This window comes from Rhagoletis pomonella, unplaced genomic scaffold, assembly GCF_013731165.1.
Source record: "Rhagoletis pomonella isolate Grant_MI unplaced genomic scaffold, Rhpom_1.0 Rhpom_scaffold_00010, whole genome shotgun sequence".
Lineage (NCBI taxonomy): Eukaryota > Metazoa > Arthropoda > Insecta > Diptera > Tephritidae > Rhagoletis > Rhagoletis pomonella.
Window position 1 is genome coordinate 34,320,427 of NW_023458564.1, and position 17,922 is coordinate 34,338,348.

At 35.8% G+C, this 17,922-nt stretch overlaps 2 protein-coding genes across 3 annotated transcripts in view; one reads left to right on the forward strand and one right to left on the reverse strand.

Moving 5' to 3' along the window:
* Positions 1-2,704, forward strand: part of LOC118746266 (mediator of RNA polymerase II transcription subunit 24) — a 38,271-nt gene extending 35,567 nt beyond the window's left edge. For both annotated transcript variants that reach the window (XM_036480103.1, XM_036480105.1), the window contains 2 exons: positions 1,957-2,511; positions 2,575-2,704. In XM_036480103.1, the coding sequence (XP_036335996.1) occupies positions 1,957-2,511; positions 2,575-2,674 (655 nt within the window). In that variant the 3' untranslated portion in view covers positions 2,675-2,704. The remainder of the gene's footprint in view (positions 1-1,956; positions 2,512-2,574) is intronic.
* Positions 2,705-13,841: 11,137 nt separating this feature from the next.
* On the reverse strand, positions 13,842-17,922 carry LOC118746268 (nedd8-conjugating enzyme UbcE2M-like). The gene is made up of 3 exons (XM_036480107.1): positions 17,432-17,922; positions 14,178-14,479; positions 13,842-14,115 (listed from the first exon to the last, which is right to left on the reverse strand). Exons 1-3 carry the CDS (start codon positions 17,535-17,537, stop codon positions 13,975-13,977), a joined length of 549 nt encoding a protein of 182 aa, XP_036336000.1. The 5' UTR covers positions 17,538-17,922; the 3' UTR covers positions 13,842-13,974.

The window sequence follows — 17,922 nt, forward strand, 5'->3', positions numbered from 1 at the left end:
TTTCACTGAATTTTTTAAATCATTTTGGAATTACTTACGTCAGGGTGAAAAACTAAAAACGCAATTTTACAATATTTGGCCCATGGTTTCAAGAAGAAGGTAGTTCCATTGTTTTTTTTTTCGTCGCCATATTGATAACCTGACAATTAAGTAGATTGTGACATTTCGTGCTACCGTATCCAATATCTAAAATCCTTCAAATTTTGTTATTAATTTCTTGTTTATTTACAAACATTTTGTTCTTATAATCGAAATTTGAACAAGCAAAAGGTACATATTTTGTTGGGTACGGCTCGGTTATTTGTACAAAAACCAAAACTACTGCACAAATAACCGATCATTTCCCCTTTTGTTTTTGAAAGAGGTCTAATGCTCAATAAGTTGATAATTGTGTTTCTAGTTTTCATACTAACAATAAATCATCAATTTTGTTTCACACCCCCTCTAATATTGGACAGTAAAATATACTTATTTTTACCCTGAGAAACAACGGTATTGTCGAAACATACTAGAATTGGATAATACTCACTTCTCTGAAAGTCATGAGGCCTATGGGTCCCAAAGTAAATTCCGTTTTCATGTTACTTGAAAGACATGGACAAAGACAATATCGAAATGTGTAATTTCAGTGTCTCAATTATATCAGAAACAATCGTATCCGATATAGAAAACTGTAATAGTCCTGGCTAGCTACATTGTGTAATAATCAGATGACATTATGGCACTTAAATTGGGTAACGCCGCTTCGAATTTTTTACAATTGAGCAATTGTCAAAAATCTCTTTTTAATCAAAAAGTTGTTTATTGAAAGGCGTTGCCAGATGTTAGCAAATCAAATTCCATTAATTGAGCTCGGAGATATTTGCGTTTAATTTCGTGAAATCAGCAGTACATGTACCGATTCTATTAAGAGAAAACGTGGAACTTGAATCATTTTCGTCTTGAAACAAACGCCACGAGGGACGAGAAAAATAAAAGTCGCATATAATTATTATGAAAAGACGTAAATCTTTTCCGTCTTGAAATAAACGTCCCGCGAGACGAAAAAAAATAAAAGTCCCACATAATTATCTATTATGAGAAGACGTAAATAATATTCGTCTTGAAATAAACGTACTGAGAGACGAGAAAAATAAAACTCAGATATATTTATTATGAAAAGACGTAAATAATTTTTTTTAAAAAGATATTTCTCGTGAATAATTACTATACAAAGTCGAAAAAAATGTATCTTAAATAAAGACGATGTTTTTGATCTCAAATATTAGGATAATAATTATTTTTGGTCTCTGGTTAAATGTTGTCTATAACAACATTGCAAGATACGTGTTTGGGTTGAAGACTTGACCACGTAACATCATATGCTGAAAAGTTGCTTAGCATCTCCTTCGAAAATCTGTTAAAAGTTAGAACACTACTGAACTTACATAAAATTATATACACAAAGGAGCCTCAGTATCTATATCAAAGACTTAAATTTCTTTATTCTTCGAGGTCAGTACTTACATATAGTACATACTAAATATCGTTTTCTTATATCTAAACGCCAGTTCTTCATAAATTCGATTCGTCTTTGGAACTCACTCCCCATTCGACTTAGGCTGTTAAATAACGCACTGCACTTCAAAAACGAATAAACCAGTTTTTATAATAACGTATGAACATAAATTAATGCACTTTTAACTAAACAATTACTTACTTCATATAATATATATTTTTATTTTAAACTCCTCTGCAACCTATCTGTATAATGTCGTTGCTTTTATTGTATTACAAATCAATTCGATCTAGACATCAACTACAATTTGAAACTAATTCTGTTCTTAGATTTAGTTATTTATGAATGGTGACTAGCACTATAAAATAATTTGTTTAATTGTTGTGCTAGGATTAACATTAAAATAAATACAAATACAAATATTTACATATGTACTTATATATTTTTTTTATTTCCAGTGGAGAAATAAACGAACCGCAATCACATGTGCTAGCTCTTCTTTCCGTATACTGCATAATTTCAGCATTGGAACACCGCCAAGGTACCATTGATAGCCTACAACATAAGCGCACTCGCACACACAGCGACGCCGATTGCAGCAGTGGCGATTTGGACATAAATAATGCACCCAAATTGCGTAAACTCAACCAAGAAGGTGGTTCAGACAACTCATGCTCAAATGATTTTCTCAGCGATAATCATCCACTTTTATCGGCTGCTGGGGTTAACACAGATGCCGCTGGCACAACAACTGCCCGTGATGGCATTCGAACGGCAACTCTAAAGGAACCGCTTCATTCTAGTGTTCAGCATATTTTTAAAGTATTACAGCAATTCGTTACGTCGGATGAGCTCACACCAAAAGTTTATTTTGCATATCGTTTTATATCCTTGCTGGTTGAGTGTGGTGGTGACCGTGTGCGGCCGGTTCTCAAATTACTGCCTCCACAACTCATACAAAATTTGCTAAAAATAATGGTGACTGACGATATAAGCGTTGGCCTTATTTGTCGGTTAGTTTTGATAAATCAGTTCAATACAATGCAGCTATTTATTTATTTGTTAATACATTTCAGGCTTTATGATCTCCGCATACCGACGGGACGACAATCTGCTGTTTCTGATCTATGTGTTTGGCGAAATATTCTCTTAAAAGATAATAGTGTAAAACTGTAAAATTTTATAATAAACAAGATTTAGTAGAAATACTTTTTAATTATTTATTAGGGCTATCAATGAATCCATCGTAGTCCGATTTTTCATGAAATCTACGAAGATGCCATCACTAAATTCGAATAGCTACGAGCTTAGCATATACAGTATCGGCAATATCAATAGAACCTCCATTTCAAAGCGATTTTGTTTGCCACTTATGTTTAATTATTTATTTTTAAGAAAAATACAGTTTATTCTCTAAAAAACCCATTTAAACCTAATAGCCCAGTCAAATTAGCTCAATAAATAGGGGTAAGCTTACAATAATTCGCATAAAGCTGAAAATTGGTACGAGTTTTGCGAACACCATTATAATTGAAATGTCAATAGTCCAAATCGATCCCACGTCTGCAAAAAAATATATTCAAGGCCAAAGTTCACATAAATTGCTTTTTCGCATTTCTGAGCCAAATGGTGCGGTTTATCATAAAAATAGGTGAGACAAAAGGGTAGATGATACAATTATCTATAAAAACTGCTATAACATTTTTTTTCCTAAGGATTACCATTTCTGAGATATAGCGATTCAAAATTGTAGTAAAATGTGTGTGCTTATAACTTCTACATTTATTATTCAATTTAGATGAGCCTTATTGTATTTATGAAAGATCATGCTTTGACGTGCAAGAATCCAAAAGTTAACAGGTTCTTTCATATTGATATTTTTACCGAAAATAACTTTTTATACCCGAGCGCACTTGTGCACAAGGGTATTATAACTTTGTTCACATAACGGTTGTTTGTAACAGGCAAAACGATTCGAGATAGATATAGACAAATGTATACATAAATGATCAAAATGAAAAGAGAAATCGATTAAGCGGTGACTGTCCGTCCGTCCGTCCGTCTGTGCACACGATAACTCGAGTAAAAATTTAGATATCTTAACGAAACTTTGTACGTGCACCTCTTTCGGGCGTAGGACGGTATTAAAAATGGGCAAACTCCGACAATAACCACGCCTACCTCCCATAAAACGGTAATTTCCAGAAATACGAAAACTGCGATATTTTATTAACTAATGAAGATTATTCACTCAAAATTTATTTACAATAATTTTTGGGCGTAGCCACGCCTACTTATGGTTACATGTGCATATCTTGGTAACCGCTGCACCAATTCCTCCCAAACTTGGCACAGTTGTTGGCCTTGGTACAACATACCAAATTTTAAAAATCGGACAATAACCACGCCCACATGCCATATAACAGTAATTTAGAGAAATACGAAATCTTCGATAAATCAGTAAATACTAAAGGTAATTTATTCAAAACTGATGCTTGCAACAATTCTTTACCAAGAAATACGTTTATGATAAAATTTTGGAAAATGTGCGTGGCACCGCCCACTTATGATCACACATATGTATCTCGGCAACTGTTCTACCAATTTATGGTGTGGTTATCGTGCTTGCCACATAAAAGCAAAATGTTGAAAATTATTGAAATCGTACTAAAATTACGGCCACTTTTCATAAAACGGTAAATTTCAGGCCCTTATTATGAGTTGCATTCGATTTTCGATCTTCGCTGGTTATCGAAGATCGAAGATCGAAAGTGAAATTCGTATTATGAGCTATGCAACCGTGTCGAAATTTTCGTTGAGTATCGAATTTTCTGTCGAACAGAATTTTGCTTTCGATGATGTAGCGAAGTGTTAGAAAATTGTGAAAAATGTATGATTTCGCAATTGTTTTCTTACTTTTGGGCGGGTAGACACTAATTTTAAACAATTTTTATTAATTTCATGCGGTTTTAACGTCGTGAATACAAAACACAAGCTTGAAAGGCTGCTTTTACTTGTGAAAGAAAATCCCAATACTCAGTTGTCACAATTTCTGAGAACAAATCATACAGCTGTGGATAGTTTTAAACATGATAAAAATATAGTAAGGTAGAACCGCTGAGAGGAATTTTTCAAATTCTTGACGTTTCCAAACAATTTAATTTTTAAATTTACTCACAAACTCACACACACACTTTCATTTTCAATCTCAAGCAACAACAATTTCGAACAATTTAATTTTTTTCTTTTCACTTTTATATGATTTTAAAATGTTGGCAAACTTCAAAAAAAAATCATGGCCGACAAATTGAGAGAACGGTTCTACCTTGCTATATTTTTATCATGGTTTTAAAATATTTTAAATAGATTTCGTTCACAAACGCCTCTTTAGACAGTCGGAAGTTTTTAGTAAATCTGTAGTCAAATTTCTTAAATATATTTTATGTCAAAATATATTATAAAGGCTACACTTTAACTCTCTTAAACATTTACTACTCCTGGCCAGTTCACTAAACTCTCATCCTCTGACGAGTCGTTGAACCCCAGAACTTCGTTGTACTAATTTTTACCACGTTTTTAAAAACTTGCTTTCTTTTTTATTTCATTTTAATTTGCACAAATTTACATAAATATGTATAAGCACCCTATTTAGTTTGCTCGATTTGTAAAAAAAGCTTCTCAGCGGTGAAAAATATACTATTGTGAACAACATAAACGAGCGCAGTTCACAATAGCGCTATTCTTCATCGAATGAGCGTCATAATACCAAATGAAAATTCGTTCGATCAGCACTTTCGACCACAGTCGAAGATCGAATGTAACTCACAATAGGGGCCTCAGAAATGCTTGAAACTTCTATATTTCAAAATTTAAGGACGCTAATTACTCAAATTTATACAAACAACAATCCCTTGAAAAGACGTAACATTATTTGGAATTTTGGAAAATGGGCGTGATACCGCCCCCATATGACTATATAAGTTTATCTCATTATGTCTAACTGAATGTCCTATCGAAGATGTTTAAAATAGGGGTAAAACCACCCCGGCTTACCATTTAGCGGTAGTTTTCGGAAAGGTGAAATACATATATTTAATACTTGCGTCGGGTATTTAATGTCCGGCTCCGCCCAAACTTAGACTTTCTTACTTGCTAATTATGCAAAATTGTCGATGAATCAATGATTAGCTCCTAAACTACTAATCCGGTTGGAAAATATCGTAATCGTAGAAGACAGTAAATTGAATAAGCTTCACTACTGGGAAAAAAATTCAAGATTCGCCAGCTATATAAAAAAATAATAATATGCAATTCAGTGAGTGCACCTACTTTTTCACATTTCTAAAAACCGAAATTCGGCTATATCTTAAAAACTATCATAATTTATTATGTTTTGATTTCATACTAAGACACAGCGGAAAATTGTGCATAAAAAGTGATGGTGGGATTTCTTGTAAACTAGTGTAATTATCAATTAAATGAATAGTTTTCTCTAATTTCTTTTAATTCACACCGCTTTCATCACTTCTAATGGTATTTTTTTTATTTCATCCAATATTATTGAGTTTAACAGGACTACCGGGGAAAACACGTTAAAAATCGCCCCAAAAACACTACCCCACATGCTATAACATTTTTTATAGATAATTGCATAATCTTCACATTTGTCTTACTTTTTTTTGTGATAAACCTTACTTAAATTTTACACTTTTTTTCTCAGAAGTTCTAAATTTTTTTGAGTATACATATAGTTTTATATCCCTTTCAGTTTTAGTCTGATAATCTTCAAGTGGTTAAAAATTATGTACTGTTGATTTTTTAGAATTATTTTCGTCGCATTTGCTTCCATATAATGAATAAACACAATTATTTTTATATGGAAGAAACTCGCAACGCCTTTGGCCAAATACTAGAAGACTCGAGAAGAGATCGCTACACACCATCCACCCAGCCAGCAAAAAATCCGATAATGGACCCGAAAAGTGAAATACGGATTTTTGACGTAGAATATGTCTAACCTTCGGTATAGATGCCATGCTCAAATGTTGTAGTTGTAATTTTTAGATCTTCACAAAATTGCTAGTTGCACGAGAACTAATAAAGCGATTTCAAACCAAATGCGGCGTTTCAAAGATAAAATTCCAAAACCTATCGCCAGATTCATCCTTGTAAGCAATTAGTTCGGTTTCTGTCGTGAAACAGCGGTAAATATTGGCTTATTTTGGTGTCAATTTGGAGCATTTAAAGCGGTGATCTGCACCGCCTTGCCCGCGGGCAAAGCTCTTTTAAGCTTCCTATACATTTTGTATAGGCGCGTTCAGAGTAAAAGCTATGCCCATCGCTGCTTTAAAGTGTTCTAGGAACTTTGGTTTTAATACCCGAGCGCACTTGTGCACAAGGGTATTATAACTTTGTTCGCATAACGGTTGTTTGTAACAGCCAAAACGAATCGAGATAGATATAGACAAATGTATACATAAATGATCAGAATGAAAAGAGAAAAAGATTAAGCCATGTCTCTCCGTCCGTCCGTCTGTCTGTCCGTGTACACGCAAACTCGACCAAAAATTAAGATATGGCAACGAAATTTGGTAAGTAGGTTGCCCCTTATCCAAGGTAGGTTGGGATTGAGAATGGGCAAAATCTGACAATAACCACGCCCACCTCCCATCTAACAGTATTTTCGAAATATGCAAAAACTACGATATTTTCGTAAATACTGGATCCAAATTGTTGAAAGTTGGTACGGGAAGTAAAATTTTGGCATAAAATAAGAGTTATGAAATTTTTGGAAAATGGCCGTTGCCCCTCTCACTTATGATGAAATGCTGTATCTCTGTAGTCCCTTTACCAATCCCCACCAAACCAATTGCGTTGGGCTTCACTAAGAAACTCGTTGAAAATTTTTGAAAACAGACAGGAACCACGCCCACCTCCCATATAACGGCAATTTAAAGAAATACGAAAACTGTGATAAATTAGCAACTATAAAAGCTAATTTACTCAAAATCGATATATGCAGTGACCTGTTAGCAGATACTTTGATGATACTTTGGAAAATGGGCATGGCAGAGCCCACTTACGCCGACATATGTGTATCTCGGTATCCGCTTTATCAATTTCTACCAAATTCGGCACATTTAACAACCTTGGCGCAAAAAAGCAATAAGTTGCAAATTTTTGAAATCTGACAAAAATTTCTGCCTCTTACCATGTAACGGTAAATTTCAGTAATACGAAAACCCCGATCTTTCAATAACTAAAGATGCCAACTTGCAAAAATATTTTAACAAGACACAAGATTATTAATTTTTGTTAAATGGGCGTGGCGCCACCCACTTATGACTACATAAGTATATATCGATAACCGCCTTACCGTTTTCCACCAATCCAATTATTTCAATATATCATTAGCAAATTATCGAACCTCTTTGACATCGGGAAAAATGCTGTTCCTGATCATGCAGTTTACTGAAAGGTGAAAAAACGATATTTAATTAAAAATTAAATTAATTAAAATTTAGCATTTTAGGGCAAAAAGTTTTTGCAAAAAATTTGATAATTTTTTTATTTCCAAAAGGCTCGAAAACCGGTCGAATGATTTTTTTTTTGTTTTCTTTAATAAAAAATGCATGCTATTTCCTTTCGTTTGGTATATCGGAAGTATTGGTAGATATCTTCTAAGTATATTTATTTGATTCAAATAATTGGGCATACATAAATGAGTTTTCATAAAAAAAAACACTTCGTCATCATTTTGTTAACACGTGCTTGCGCTGGGAGTGAGAGAGGTGACAAAAAGTATGTGTGTGTATTTCGGCTTTTCAGTAACAGATGGCGCAGCTCGGGGAAAATACTTATAACCTAATTGATTAGAGCTAGTGTGAAAATTTTAAGCAGGAGTCATACGATTTGTACATTTGGCAGTCACAGAGTCGGGTTGTCAAGGAATTCTTATCGAGAATGAGTTCAGCTCATTAACAACTTTCTAAACGACACCTCTCTGTAATTGTAAAAATTTACAAATCTGTACAAATGTACAAATCGTGTGAACCCTGCTTTACTCTTTTAGGGCGAGTTTTTCAGTGCCGGGCGAGTGCCGGTTTGTCTCCAAACCAAACTTGACAAGGGATGACGGAAAATCGTTCCACATTACATCATAAAAGTAAGTCCCTCCTCTGCTTTGGTAAGGTCAGGTGGCGGACTTAGCTTCACTTTCTACATGAAATATTGATCGAATCTAAATCAAATTAGTATGGGACCTTTCCTTTAAAAGAAGAAGTATAGAAAACGGTTAACGTGGTCCAAAGTTATGCAGTAACATACAGTGGCGGTCAAAAGTGGATGAATGGTGTTTCATTTTTAATAATTACAATATTTTTCAAGCTAAAATTGTTTGTGTTGGTGTTGGCTGATTTTTCCGACAGGGTTCATGCTTTAACAAAAACTATATAAATCACACTTTCAAACTTTATACAGAACTTAGAAAGACTCCACAAATTTGTATCTAAATTTCGAGATTTTAAGACAGAATTTTTAGAAATTTTTTTGGGTAGGCACTTAACAAGCCTATGAAATTCTAGTAAAATAAGTGCATTTAAAATCGCATTGATTTTAAAATAATTTTTTTTTTTTTGCTGACGGCTTTTTCGGTTTTTTATCATATAAAAAGCTGAATTTAGAAAAACTGGCGTTGACTTTTTTTTATTTTTTTTTCGAAAAAGTCTTGCGCAAATTCTTCCACAAAAAATTTATGTTTATATTGAAAAGAGTGCAAAATGCTGCCAACAAAAAAAAATATTAAAAATCAATGCGATTTTTCAGCCGATCAAAACTCGCACCTTTTTTACTAGAATTTTTAATATTTTAAAGCTCGAAATTAAGAAAAAAAATTGTGGAATTTCTCTAAGTTCTGTATAAAGTTTGAAAGTGTGATTTATATAGTTTTTGTTAAAGCGTGAAAAAAATCTCAAACAAATTTTAGCTTGAAAACCATTTGAACATTAAAAACGAAACACCATTCATCCATTTTTGATCGCCACTGTACATAAAAAAAAAATATATTCCAACGAATTGATAACCTCCTCCTTTTTTAAGTCTGTTAATATGTGTTTTTTTTTGTTTTAATTGTAGGTTAGGGTAGGTTAGAGTGGCTGCCCCGCGCAGAGTGGTGGTGGTGGGTGGGTGGTCGAGGACGTTCGCCGATTTCAAGTCGGCTAAACAATCTAGAAAGTAATTGCTGAAGAATGTCTTGCGCGCGTTTGCCAGGGCGGGAAAACTGCGACAAAAATCGTTGGTGGGGTATCCTAACCTTTTTCCGTGTGTGCCCATCAGACAGTGTCCGGTGATTACCCCGACTACTAATCTGAGAGAGAAGCGGTCCATCCGTGTGAGAGCTATGGATCGCCTAACATCAATCTTTGGCCAAATTTGCCTGGTAGTATGGTAGGTGGTTTCCACAGCCCACCTGGTATTTACCTCCCCGATGAGTTCAGCCTTTAATCTGTTTGCAGGAGGGTAGAGATATGCCCGCATTCTGAGCAGAATTGGCTTCCGTCCCCCTCCTTGCCAGCTCGTCGGCTAGCCAGTTGCCAGGAATGTCCGTGTGTCCAGGGACCCATACAACAGTCAAGGAGTATTTTGATGCTAGCAGGTTGAGTCTTCCTGCATTCTATGGCTACTTTGGACATTGTACCGTTAGATTTGAGAGATTTGATAGCAGCTTGGCTGTCAGACTAAGCGGCGATAGGCCGTCCTGGCGAGACGGAGGTTATGAGCCACCGTGCCGCCTCCATTATGGCGTTTAGCTCTGCTTGAAAAACGCTACAATACTTCGGTAAGGCGAATTCGTCAGAGTAAATCCCGCTACCCACACTTTTGTTAAGCTTGGAGCCATCTGTATATATGTAGTGCTGGATGTACATTGACAGACTACTGTCGAGTAATATGTACTCCCCTTAAACTAAACGACTGAACGATAACTCAACGAAACACGACAAACGACGGGCATGGACATTTTTCAAATAGAGCCGAACGGACATTACAAGTTGGACTGCTGAAGTACGAAGTTGGTGAAGTGGTAAATCTATCTACTTTAAATTAACTTTAATATAATAAATTTGTTAAAAAGTTTAAATATCACCAACTTAACGTGTTTTAATTAAAACGTGGCCGGTCTGGTAAGAATTCCTACATATATGGCCATCGACCCTACGTTTAAGTCTGTGGCCCCTTCCCATTCGCTCCTATCTGGGATTCTTATGAAGAATTTGTTGTCTAAACAGAGTAGAGGTATAATCTATCTATCGTAGATTGTCCGGTTGAGTTTCAATTATTTTTGCGTATCCGAATCTTAGGCCTCTCCTTGGCTGGATCGCATTTAACCTGGCCGTACTGCAGCCGGCCCGAAATTTACCGGAGAGATCTACAGGTGGAAGATTTAACAATATTTCAAGAGATTTTGTGGGTGTAGTGGGCAATGCTTCCGTGACGAGTATGGCAGCCGTCCTCTGCAGTCGTTCCATCTTGGCTATAGAGAAGGTGTTGTTTAGCGCAGGCCACCATACGGTGACCCCATAGAAAAGGATAGGTCTTATCACAGCTTGGTACATCCAGTGTACTATATGTGATTTTATTCCAAATTGTTTTGCTTATAGCCGTCTTGCAGGCATACAGAGCGGTATTAACCTTCCTGGAGCAGTCTTTAATGTTTCGCTTCCAGTCCAGTTCCTTGTCTAGAGTGAGTGCCACCCCTTTTAGGATGGGAGGTTTAAATATAGAAGTGTTTTACATCCTTGTGAAAAGTACCATTTCCGTCTTGGGGGGATTGACACGAAGTCCACATTGCTTGGACCAGATGTTAACCAGACTGAGTTCGTTTTGCAATATTCACTCAGAACCTGCAGATGTTTGCCCTTTACCACGATTGCTGTCATCAGCGTATGCTATGACTTGACAACCCGAGCTTCTTAGGCTTAGAATTAGGCCGATAACGCTTAGATTCCAGAGTAGAGGGTAGAAAACGCCCCCTTGGGGAGTGCCTTTTTACATAATTTGTAATGGAACCATCCCCCAGTTCTGATAGAATAGTTCTTTTTTCGAGAAGGAGCCCAACAAAATCCACCAGACCCCGCTGCACCCCCCGCCAAAAGGAGGGAGTTAGTAACAGACGGATAGACATTTTTGAAAGCACCTTCGATATCGAGAAAAGCTCCGAGCGTGCAATCCTTTTTCAATCGTCGCTATGATTTAGTGAATTGCGGTCTCCACGGATTTTCCCTGGGAATCTGAATACTGATTCCCGAGAAGTGAGTGCTCATAAGGACCTCCAAAATTTTGTTACATGATGACGTCCAGCCACCGTTAGGCTTTTGGACAGAGTTCATACTTGAAGAAGATTTCGACAGAACTTTCCTCGGCCTGTTGGCTTCAGAGTTCTCTTCTATGTTGTTGCAGAAGTTTTGTTTTTTTTTTTTAGTTCAAGCTCATTTTACATATTTAAATCGTCAATTTGAACGTAGTTTAAGACTTCCGGTGTCAGGGTCATCCGGTGGAGGTACATGTGGAGAGGTATTGAGTGTTGTTTGGACCTTGCCTGCATGCTGGGAGGATGTTTGCCACTTCTGAGTTGCTGTTGAGTCTGTGACTCCACCCTGGTCTCTCTCGGCAGTTCAATTTGTTCGGGCTGCGTCAAACGGATGGGCTATGTACGGCTCGATGTGAGATCTCCAGTCGTGCAGGTGCCGTCTTATGGGGGCAAGGATTGTGCCAGCACCAGCATCTGGCTTTCTTCACGGAGATGATGCTCGGACGGCGAGATGGCAACCTGTGGCCCTACATAGAGCTATATACTTAGTTTGCCACCGACCGGTCGATCGTCGACTCCCCAGGTGCTACTGGTTAGCGACTTGAGGACTTCGTTCCTGGCTCACAGTTTGTTAGAAGTGGGCTTTGTGGATTACCCTGAGGAGAATATGCTGTCAAACGTCACTTCCAGGATTTTATTTATTTATTTATTTTTATTTATTTATTTATTTTTATTTATTTATTTATTTTTATTTATTTATTAATTTTTTTTATTTATTTATTTTTATTTATTTATTTATTTTTATATTTATTCGACGTAGACGTCTAATTTGAGCCTAATCGCCTTGGTGCAGGTGGTGAAAAGTGTGGAGGTTGCTTTTGCGGCAGAGCTCTCTAGGTTTCTGGCCGTGCAGAAACTGGAGACATCGGTGAGATGATCAGCGATTTGTAGTTGTTGTTGGGGCCCGTTGTCATGCTCGTGCAATCATTAGCGTCCCTTATCAAGTGAATTCCGTCTGGCGTTGGAGGCACCTTTTACTTCACCAAACTGTACCAAAATTTGATATATCCATTACGATTGGACTCCTTAGCACCAACTTGGAAATTTTTTAAATCGGTCGAAACCCGCTCCTTGCGAATAGAGATTAGTGAATCAAATACGAAAATAGCTGTTTTTTACCAAACATTTTTAAAGTTCAGGGACTTCAAGAAACATATTTTCGTGTTGTATTCGACCCTACCTACAACCTTCACTATGCTTTGTTTCGGATGTATTCCTTCCGCAGCAATAAGTTGTTTAGCTTTCGCAAGCGGGCAGCAACGGCAGTCAATTGATATTTTGGGTTTGCTTATGATGTCTCGATAAAATTTGCAATTTGTTAGCAGTCGCAACCGTTTACGTTTTTTGTTTGTGCTTAGCATCATACATACATACATATATATCCGTGTTCGTATGGAACAGCTTATGTCGGAAAGCTGGCTTTAGTATAATGCGGCATTGCCTTTATTCTTTAAAACGGCAAGAAATTTTTTGATGAGACTTAATAAGAATATTGAAGAATATCAATTGACTGCCGTTGCTGCCCTCTTGAAAAAGCTAAAAATTTCTCATTTTTCGACGTCGACTGGAGACTGGCGACAACTTGCAAAAGCAAAGCTGATGCTTTTACTTTCGACTTGTGCCGCTGATCAAAATCAAATCAAAATTTTCAAACCAACGACTGCCGAAAGCACTGCGCATTTTGTCGGCAATCGGTTTTTGCTTTTGCTTTGACTGCGACTGTTGGTTTGTCTCAGAAGCGTAAGCACAAGCAATAAGTCATTTTGAAGAGTTACAATAAGTCGAAGTAGGGAGAAGCAAAAATTTTATGGCTTTTGCTACTTCGACTTAAGTTTTTTAAAAACTGTTATTAATATAAAAAATATTTGTTATCAAAAATAACTAATTAATATAGGAATAATTCCATTTCTCTGTTCCTAAATTGTATTGAATTAGTACTTAATACATCATAATTAAAGTTAAATGAATGAAGTCAAATACATTTCCTGATTTTCTTCTTTAATTATTGTTGAAAATTAAATTATTATAAAAACGCCCACCAAAACGTAAATGTAAATTTAAGTCGAAAAGGCAGACGCTAATCTTAAAATTAAAGAGTTGATTCTCGATATCACTTGAGACATGCCTCAAACTGGGTATCGCCCACAGTATGGCCCTGCATCGCTCTTAAAACATTGCGTTCGAATAGCGCGCGATTTGATTGCAATTGGTCGGCTGCTTCTTTATTCAATGGATCTTCGGGATTAGGCTCCTGAAAAATACAGAGATCTGTAAAAGAATTCTTTTGAAAATATTACCTATAAATTAACGTACCAAGAAGAGAAATTGTAATCCGTAAACAATCGAACTGATGGTCAACACTGGATTCCAATCTTCTCGTAATATATTTAAACAGACATTTCCTTCCAGATCGATGTTTGGATGGTAGACTTGCGTTTCGCATTTAACTTTTGGTGGCTCGTGAGGGTAGTTGGGCCCCACGCGAAAACTAAAAACAAAACGACCGTTCTTATAGAAACCTTCGTCAGGGCAAATTGTGAGCTTGAAGTTGAGCAAGTCATTTGGATCAGGAAACTCAGTGGCACATGTTTTAGGCAGGTTTAGCTCGTTGATATCTGTAATTTATGTGTGAGAAAAAATTAATATAGCGATAGCTTATATAAAAAATAAAACTTGTAGCCCTGGGGCAAGAGTTTAGGGGACAAACGTTTTCAAACACCTGCAACCCAAAGTTTTTGCGTACGCCAAAAGATGAAAACTTGTAACTAGGGGTATGAACTATCACAAACTCGCACGTAACAACAGAGCTAATTATTGAAAATGGCGAAAACTTTTAACAACCAAATGAACACTTCTTTACTACAATTGGGTTCTGGATAAAAGTGAAAGGATTCAAAAATGCATTTAATGAAAATTCATTACAAGAACTTTTGCAAAGTAGTCTTATTGTTTTGCTATTCAGTACAGCTGAGGTGACCACATTTTTAGCGCAATGAAGTTTATAAAGACTATGCAAAGAAAAGGGATTAAAATAAGTTTCCTTATATTTTTTTTGTTAATGTTATTGTGGCTTGTTAACATTTTTTATTTTTAATATTTTTATTGAGCTTTGTCCAACGATTGTTTATTAGGAAAAATTGAAAAAGCAACAAAGTCTAAGCGGTAGAAGTTATAGCACTATTTCGGAGATCACCACATCTCCTCATCAGACTTCTTTTTCTAGACTTCAGCAGGGATCGAACCTGCGAATTCGATGTTCAAAGTCAGAAGCGTTAACCACTGAGCTATGTACATCCCGTAAACTCTTGTTGCTAATTCAAATATGCGGTGCTTTCTAAAAAGATTGGAAAAATGTTGTGATCATTTTGAAATTACTACTGATACCTTAAAAATTTAACGATTCATGTGATGTACCCAAAGATTCGTTAGATCTATCAGAAGAAGAGATACTTTTTAACCGACTTTCAAAAAAGGAGGAGGTTATCAGTTCGTCGGAATATTTTTTATTTTTTTATTTTTTTTTTATGTATGTTACCGAATAACTTTGGACTACGTCAACCGATTTCGAAAATTCTTTTTGCATCGGAAAGTTAGTGTCTCAGAGGTGGTCCCATACTAATCTGGTTAAGATCCGATCAGTGGATCATTTGATATATATATATTTTTTTTGTATATGAGAATTGAAGTCGGTTTTTTTTGCTAAAAATTACTTGTTTCTTATCGATATCGAAAAGAACTTATTGGGCCTTATCAGTGTGGGTTTAGACCTGGCCAACCCACCATAGATCAGGTATTTACAAAACGCCAAATCTTGGAAAAGGCTCGGGAGAATATAATCGACACACACCATCTGTTTGTCGACTTCATAGCTACTTTCGACAGGACGAAAATAAGTTGTCTTTATGCCGCGATGTATGAATTGGGTATCCCCGACGTTACCTTAATTCACAAAGGACCTAACCAACACTTTTTTCGAAAGTGCACTTTCGCAGATTTTGGTAGGATGTATATACTCCTTCAATAAAGATTTTTGTATTGGTACCTAAAACAACGGAGTTACATGCCACTTTTTGTAATATTTTTGGCTTCTCCTGTAAAATAAAAAAACAAAATAGGCAGGGCATTTGTAAATTAAGGTAACGATATGTAAAATGACTTTGAGCCGTTTGATACAAAACGAGGTTTGAGACAAGGTGAGTACCTTGCAGGGGGGGCGAGTGCAGTGCAGCGGGACGCGGGAGAGCGAGCAAATGTGCACCCGCCAAGTTATGCACTCGCAAAATTAAAACTTACATAAGTACATATATTTATTTTCCAATACCAATAAATCCGGAAATATCAAATAATTATTTATTTAATATTATTAGTAATAATTTTTATCATTTTAAATAATTCAGTATCATAAGTACATAGTACATATTGCATATGGTATACCCGAATTTTGAAAACCTAACTTATATCATAATTACTTTAATTATTGGTACTCAAAATAGTTTTTAAAAAGGTTGTTAGTTTTTACGATGGCGGCAGCCAGGAGTTAACATCGTAAGTAAATAATGTTCGGAATGTATTTTCTACAGATAACTTTTGAAATATTAAACAGTAAAGTTAATTTCCGTTCTCGGATTCGTAATACTGGGGTTTTAAAATGCGTGTACTTGATAACCCTTTTGAAGAAATAATTTGATGGTTACCAAAGATTGTCCCCAAGTGTCCGTAAACTGGAAAATTACCGTAACAATTTTAAAACACGGCGAGAGTTTCTTTATTCACATTCCCAACATTCGGAATATATTTTTCTGTTCACTTATTCATTAGAACGTTGTTCACGGATAATATGGGGCCGGATAATCTGAACACATTCTTTTCATTTCGTCTCTAGTATGGAATTCATAGAATATTGCATGAAAATAATGGCGCTAGAGAAGCCAAGCAAGTTTTTGCAAATTGTTTTGCGAAAAAATTTAATTAAACACCAATAAGCTGATACCTAATAATTTCATTCTCTTCTGTATCAAATGTATGCAACCACGCTTAGATGTTAGTTTTCTACTATATTGCCCAAATTAGACTTTTTCTTCTAGGGCAGTTTATAAATAAAAGAAGACTGATGCTTTGTATTTTAACGTTTTGGAATGCACCCCCTCTTAAGCAACGACCCATATAAAAATCATATCCAAAAGCAAGAACATTATTTTCATAATATACATATTATGTAGGTACATTTTCTTTTTACTATCCTACATAATGTACCTTGTAATATTGCGAAAGCTACATATCGTCAACTGAAATGCAAAAGGCCGTAACTAACAAAAAATCCAAAATTTCTTTGATTGATTGTGGGGCATTTCATCGAATAACAATTTCCCTCATCGTTTTATGCAAAAAACAAATTTTTTTTAGTTACGGCTTTTTGCATTTCACGTGGCGAAATGTAAATCTAAATTTGGATTCTATTAGAAATTTGTATTAATGCACTTTATATGTACATCGGGACGTTCATGCATTCCACATTAACATTAATGTCTAAATATCTGTGCATTGCCATTTCCTGTATTAAAGTTTACCTTTTTGTATACGTAGTTGCGCAGCTGATGCTTTCTTCTGTTGCCCGGTTCGGGCCAACTGTTCGCCATCCTTTTTTTGTTGTTTTAGTGAAAACAATTTAATCATAACGTTTTTGTTGCTGCTCCGTGTACTTCACTTCCGTATTTTGTTCTTAAATATTTATCTGTTATTACTACCAATCCTCTTTAACGCTTCTATTGTAGGTCCATTAGCTGGTTACTACTGTAATTAAAGATATCGTACGAGGTCGGAGACAGGGCGCTGGCACACTGTTGTTGTTGGTTTCAATGATGCGTATTTTTTCTGCGCTCCACTCGTAGTATTTCGAGCTACAGCTCAGGTATTTTGTATTTTAATATAATTTTCCTTGAGCTTGCAATAGTCCAGCACTCGATATATTTTTTTAGATTATTATGAATTTGTTCTTTACTGAGTTTCTCCAAATTTGACTTTTGACTTCCAACCAGAAATGCCAAAAAGTGAACCGATA

What these genes read in the sequence shown, in the direction of transcription:
- LOC118746268 (XM_036480107.1), bottom strand. Translation starts at nt 17,537, where the DNA reads ATGATTAAATTGTTTTCACTAAAACAACAAAAAAAGGATGGCGAACAG. An exon ending in GCAACTACGTATACAAAAAG is followed by an intron (nt 14,480 to 17,431) that starts GTAAACTTTAAT and finishes CATAAATTACAG; the next exon opens with ATATCAACGAGCTAAACCTG. An exon ending in GATTACAATTTCTCTTCTTG is followed by an intron (nt 14,116 to 14,177) that starts GTACGTTAATTT and finishes TGTATTTTTCAG; the next exon opens with GAGCCTAATCCCGAAGATCC.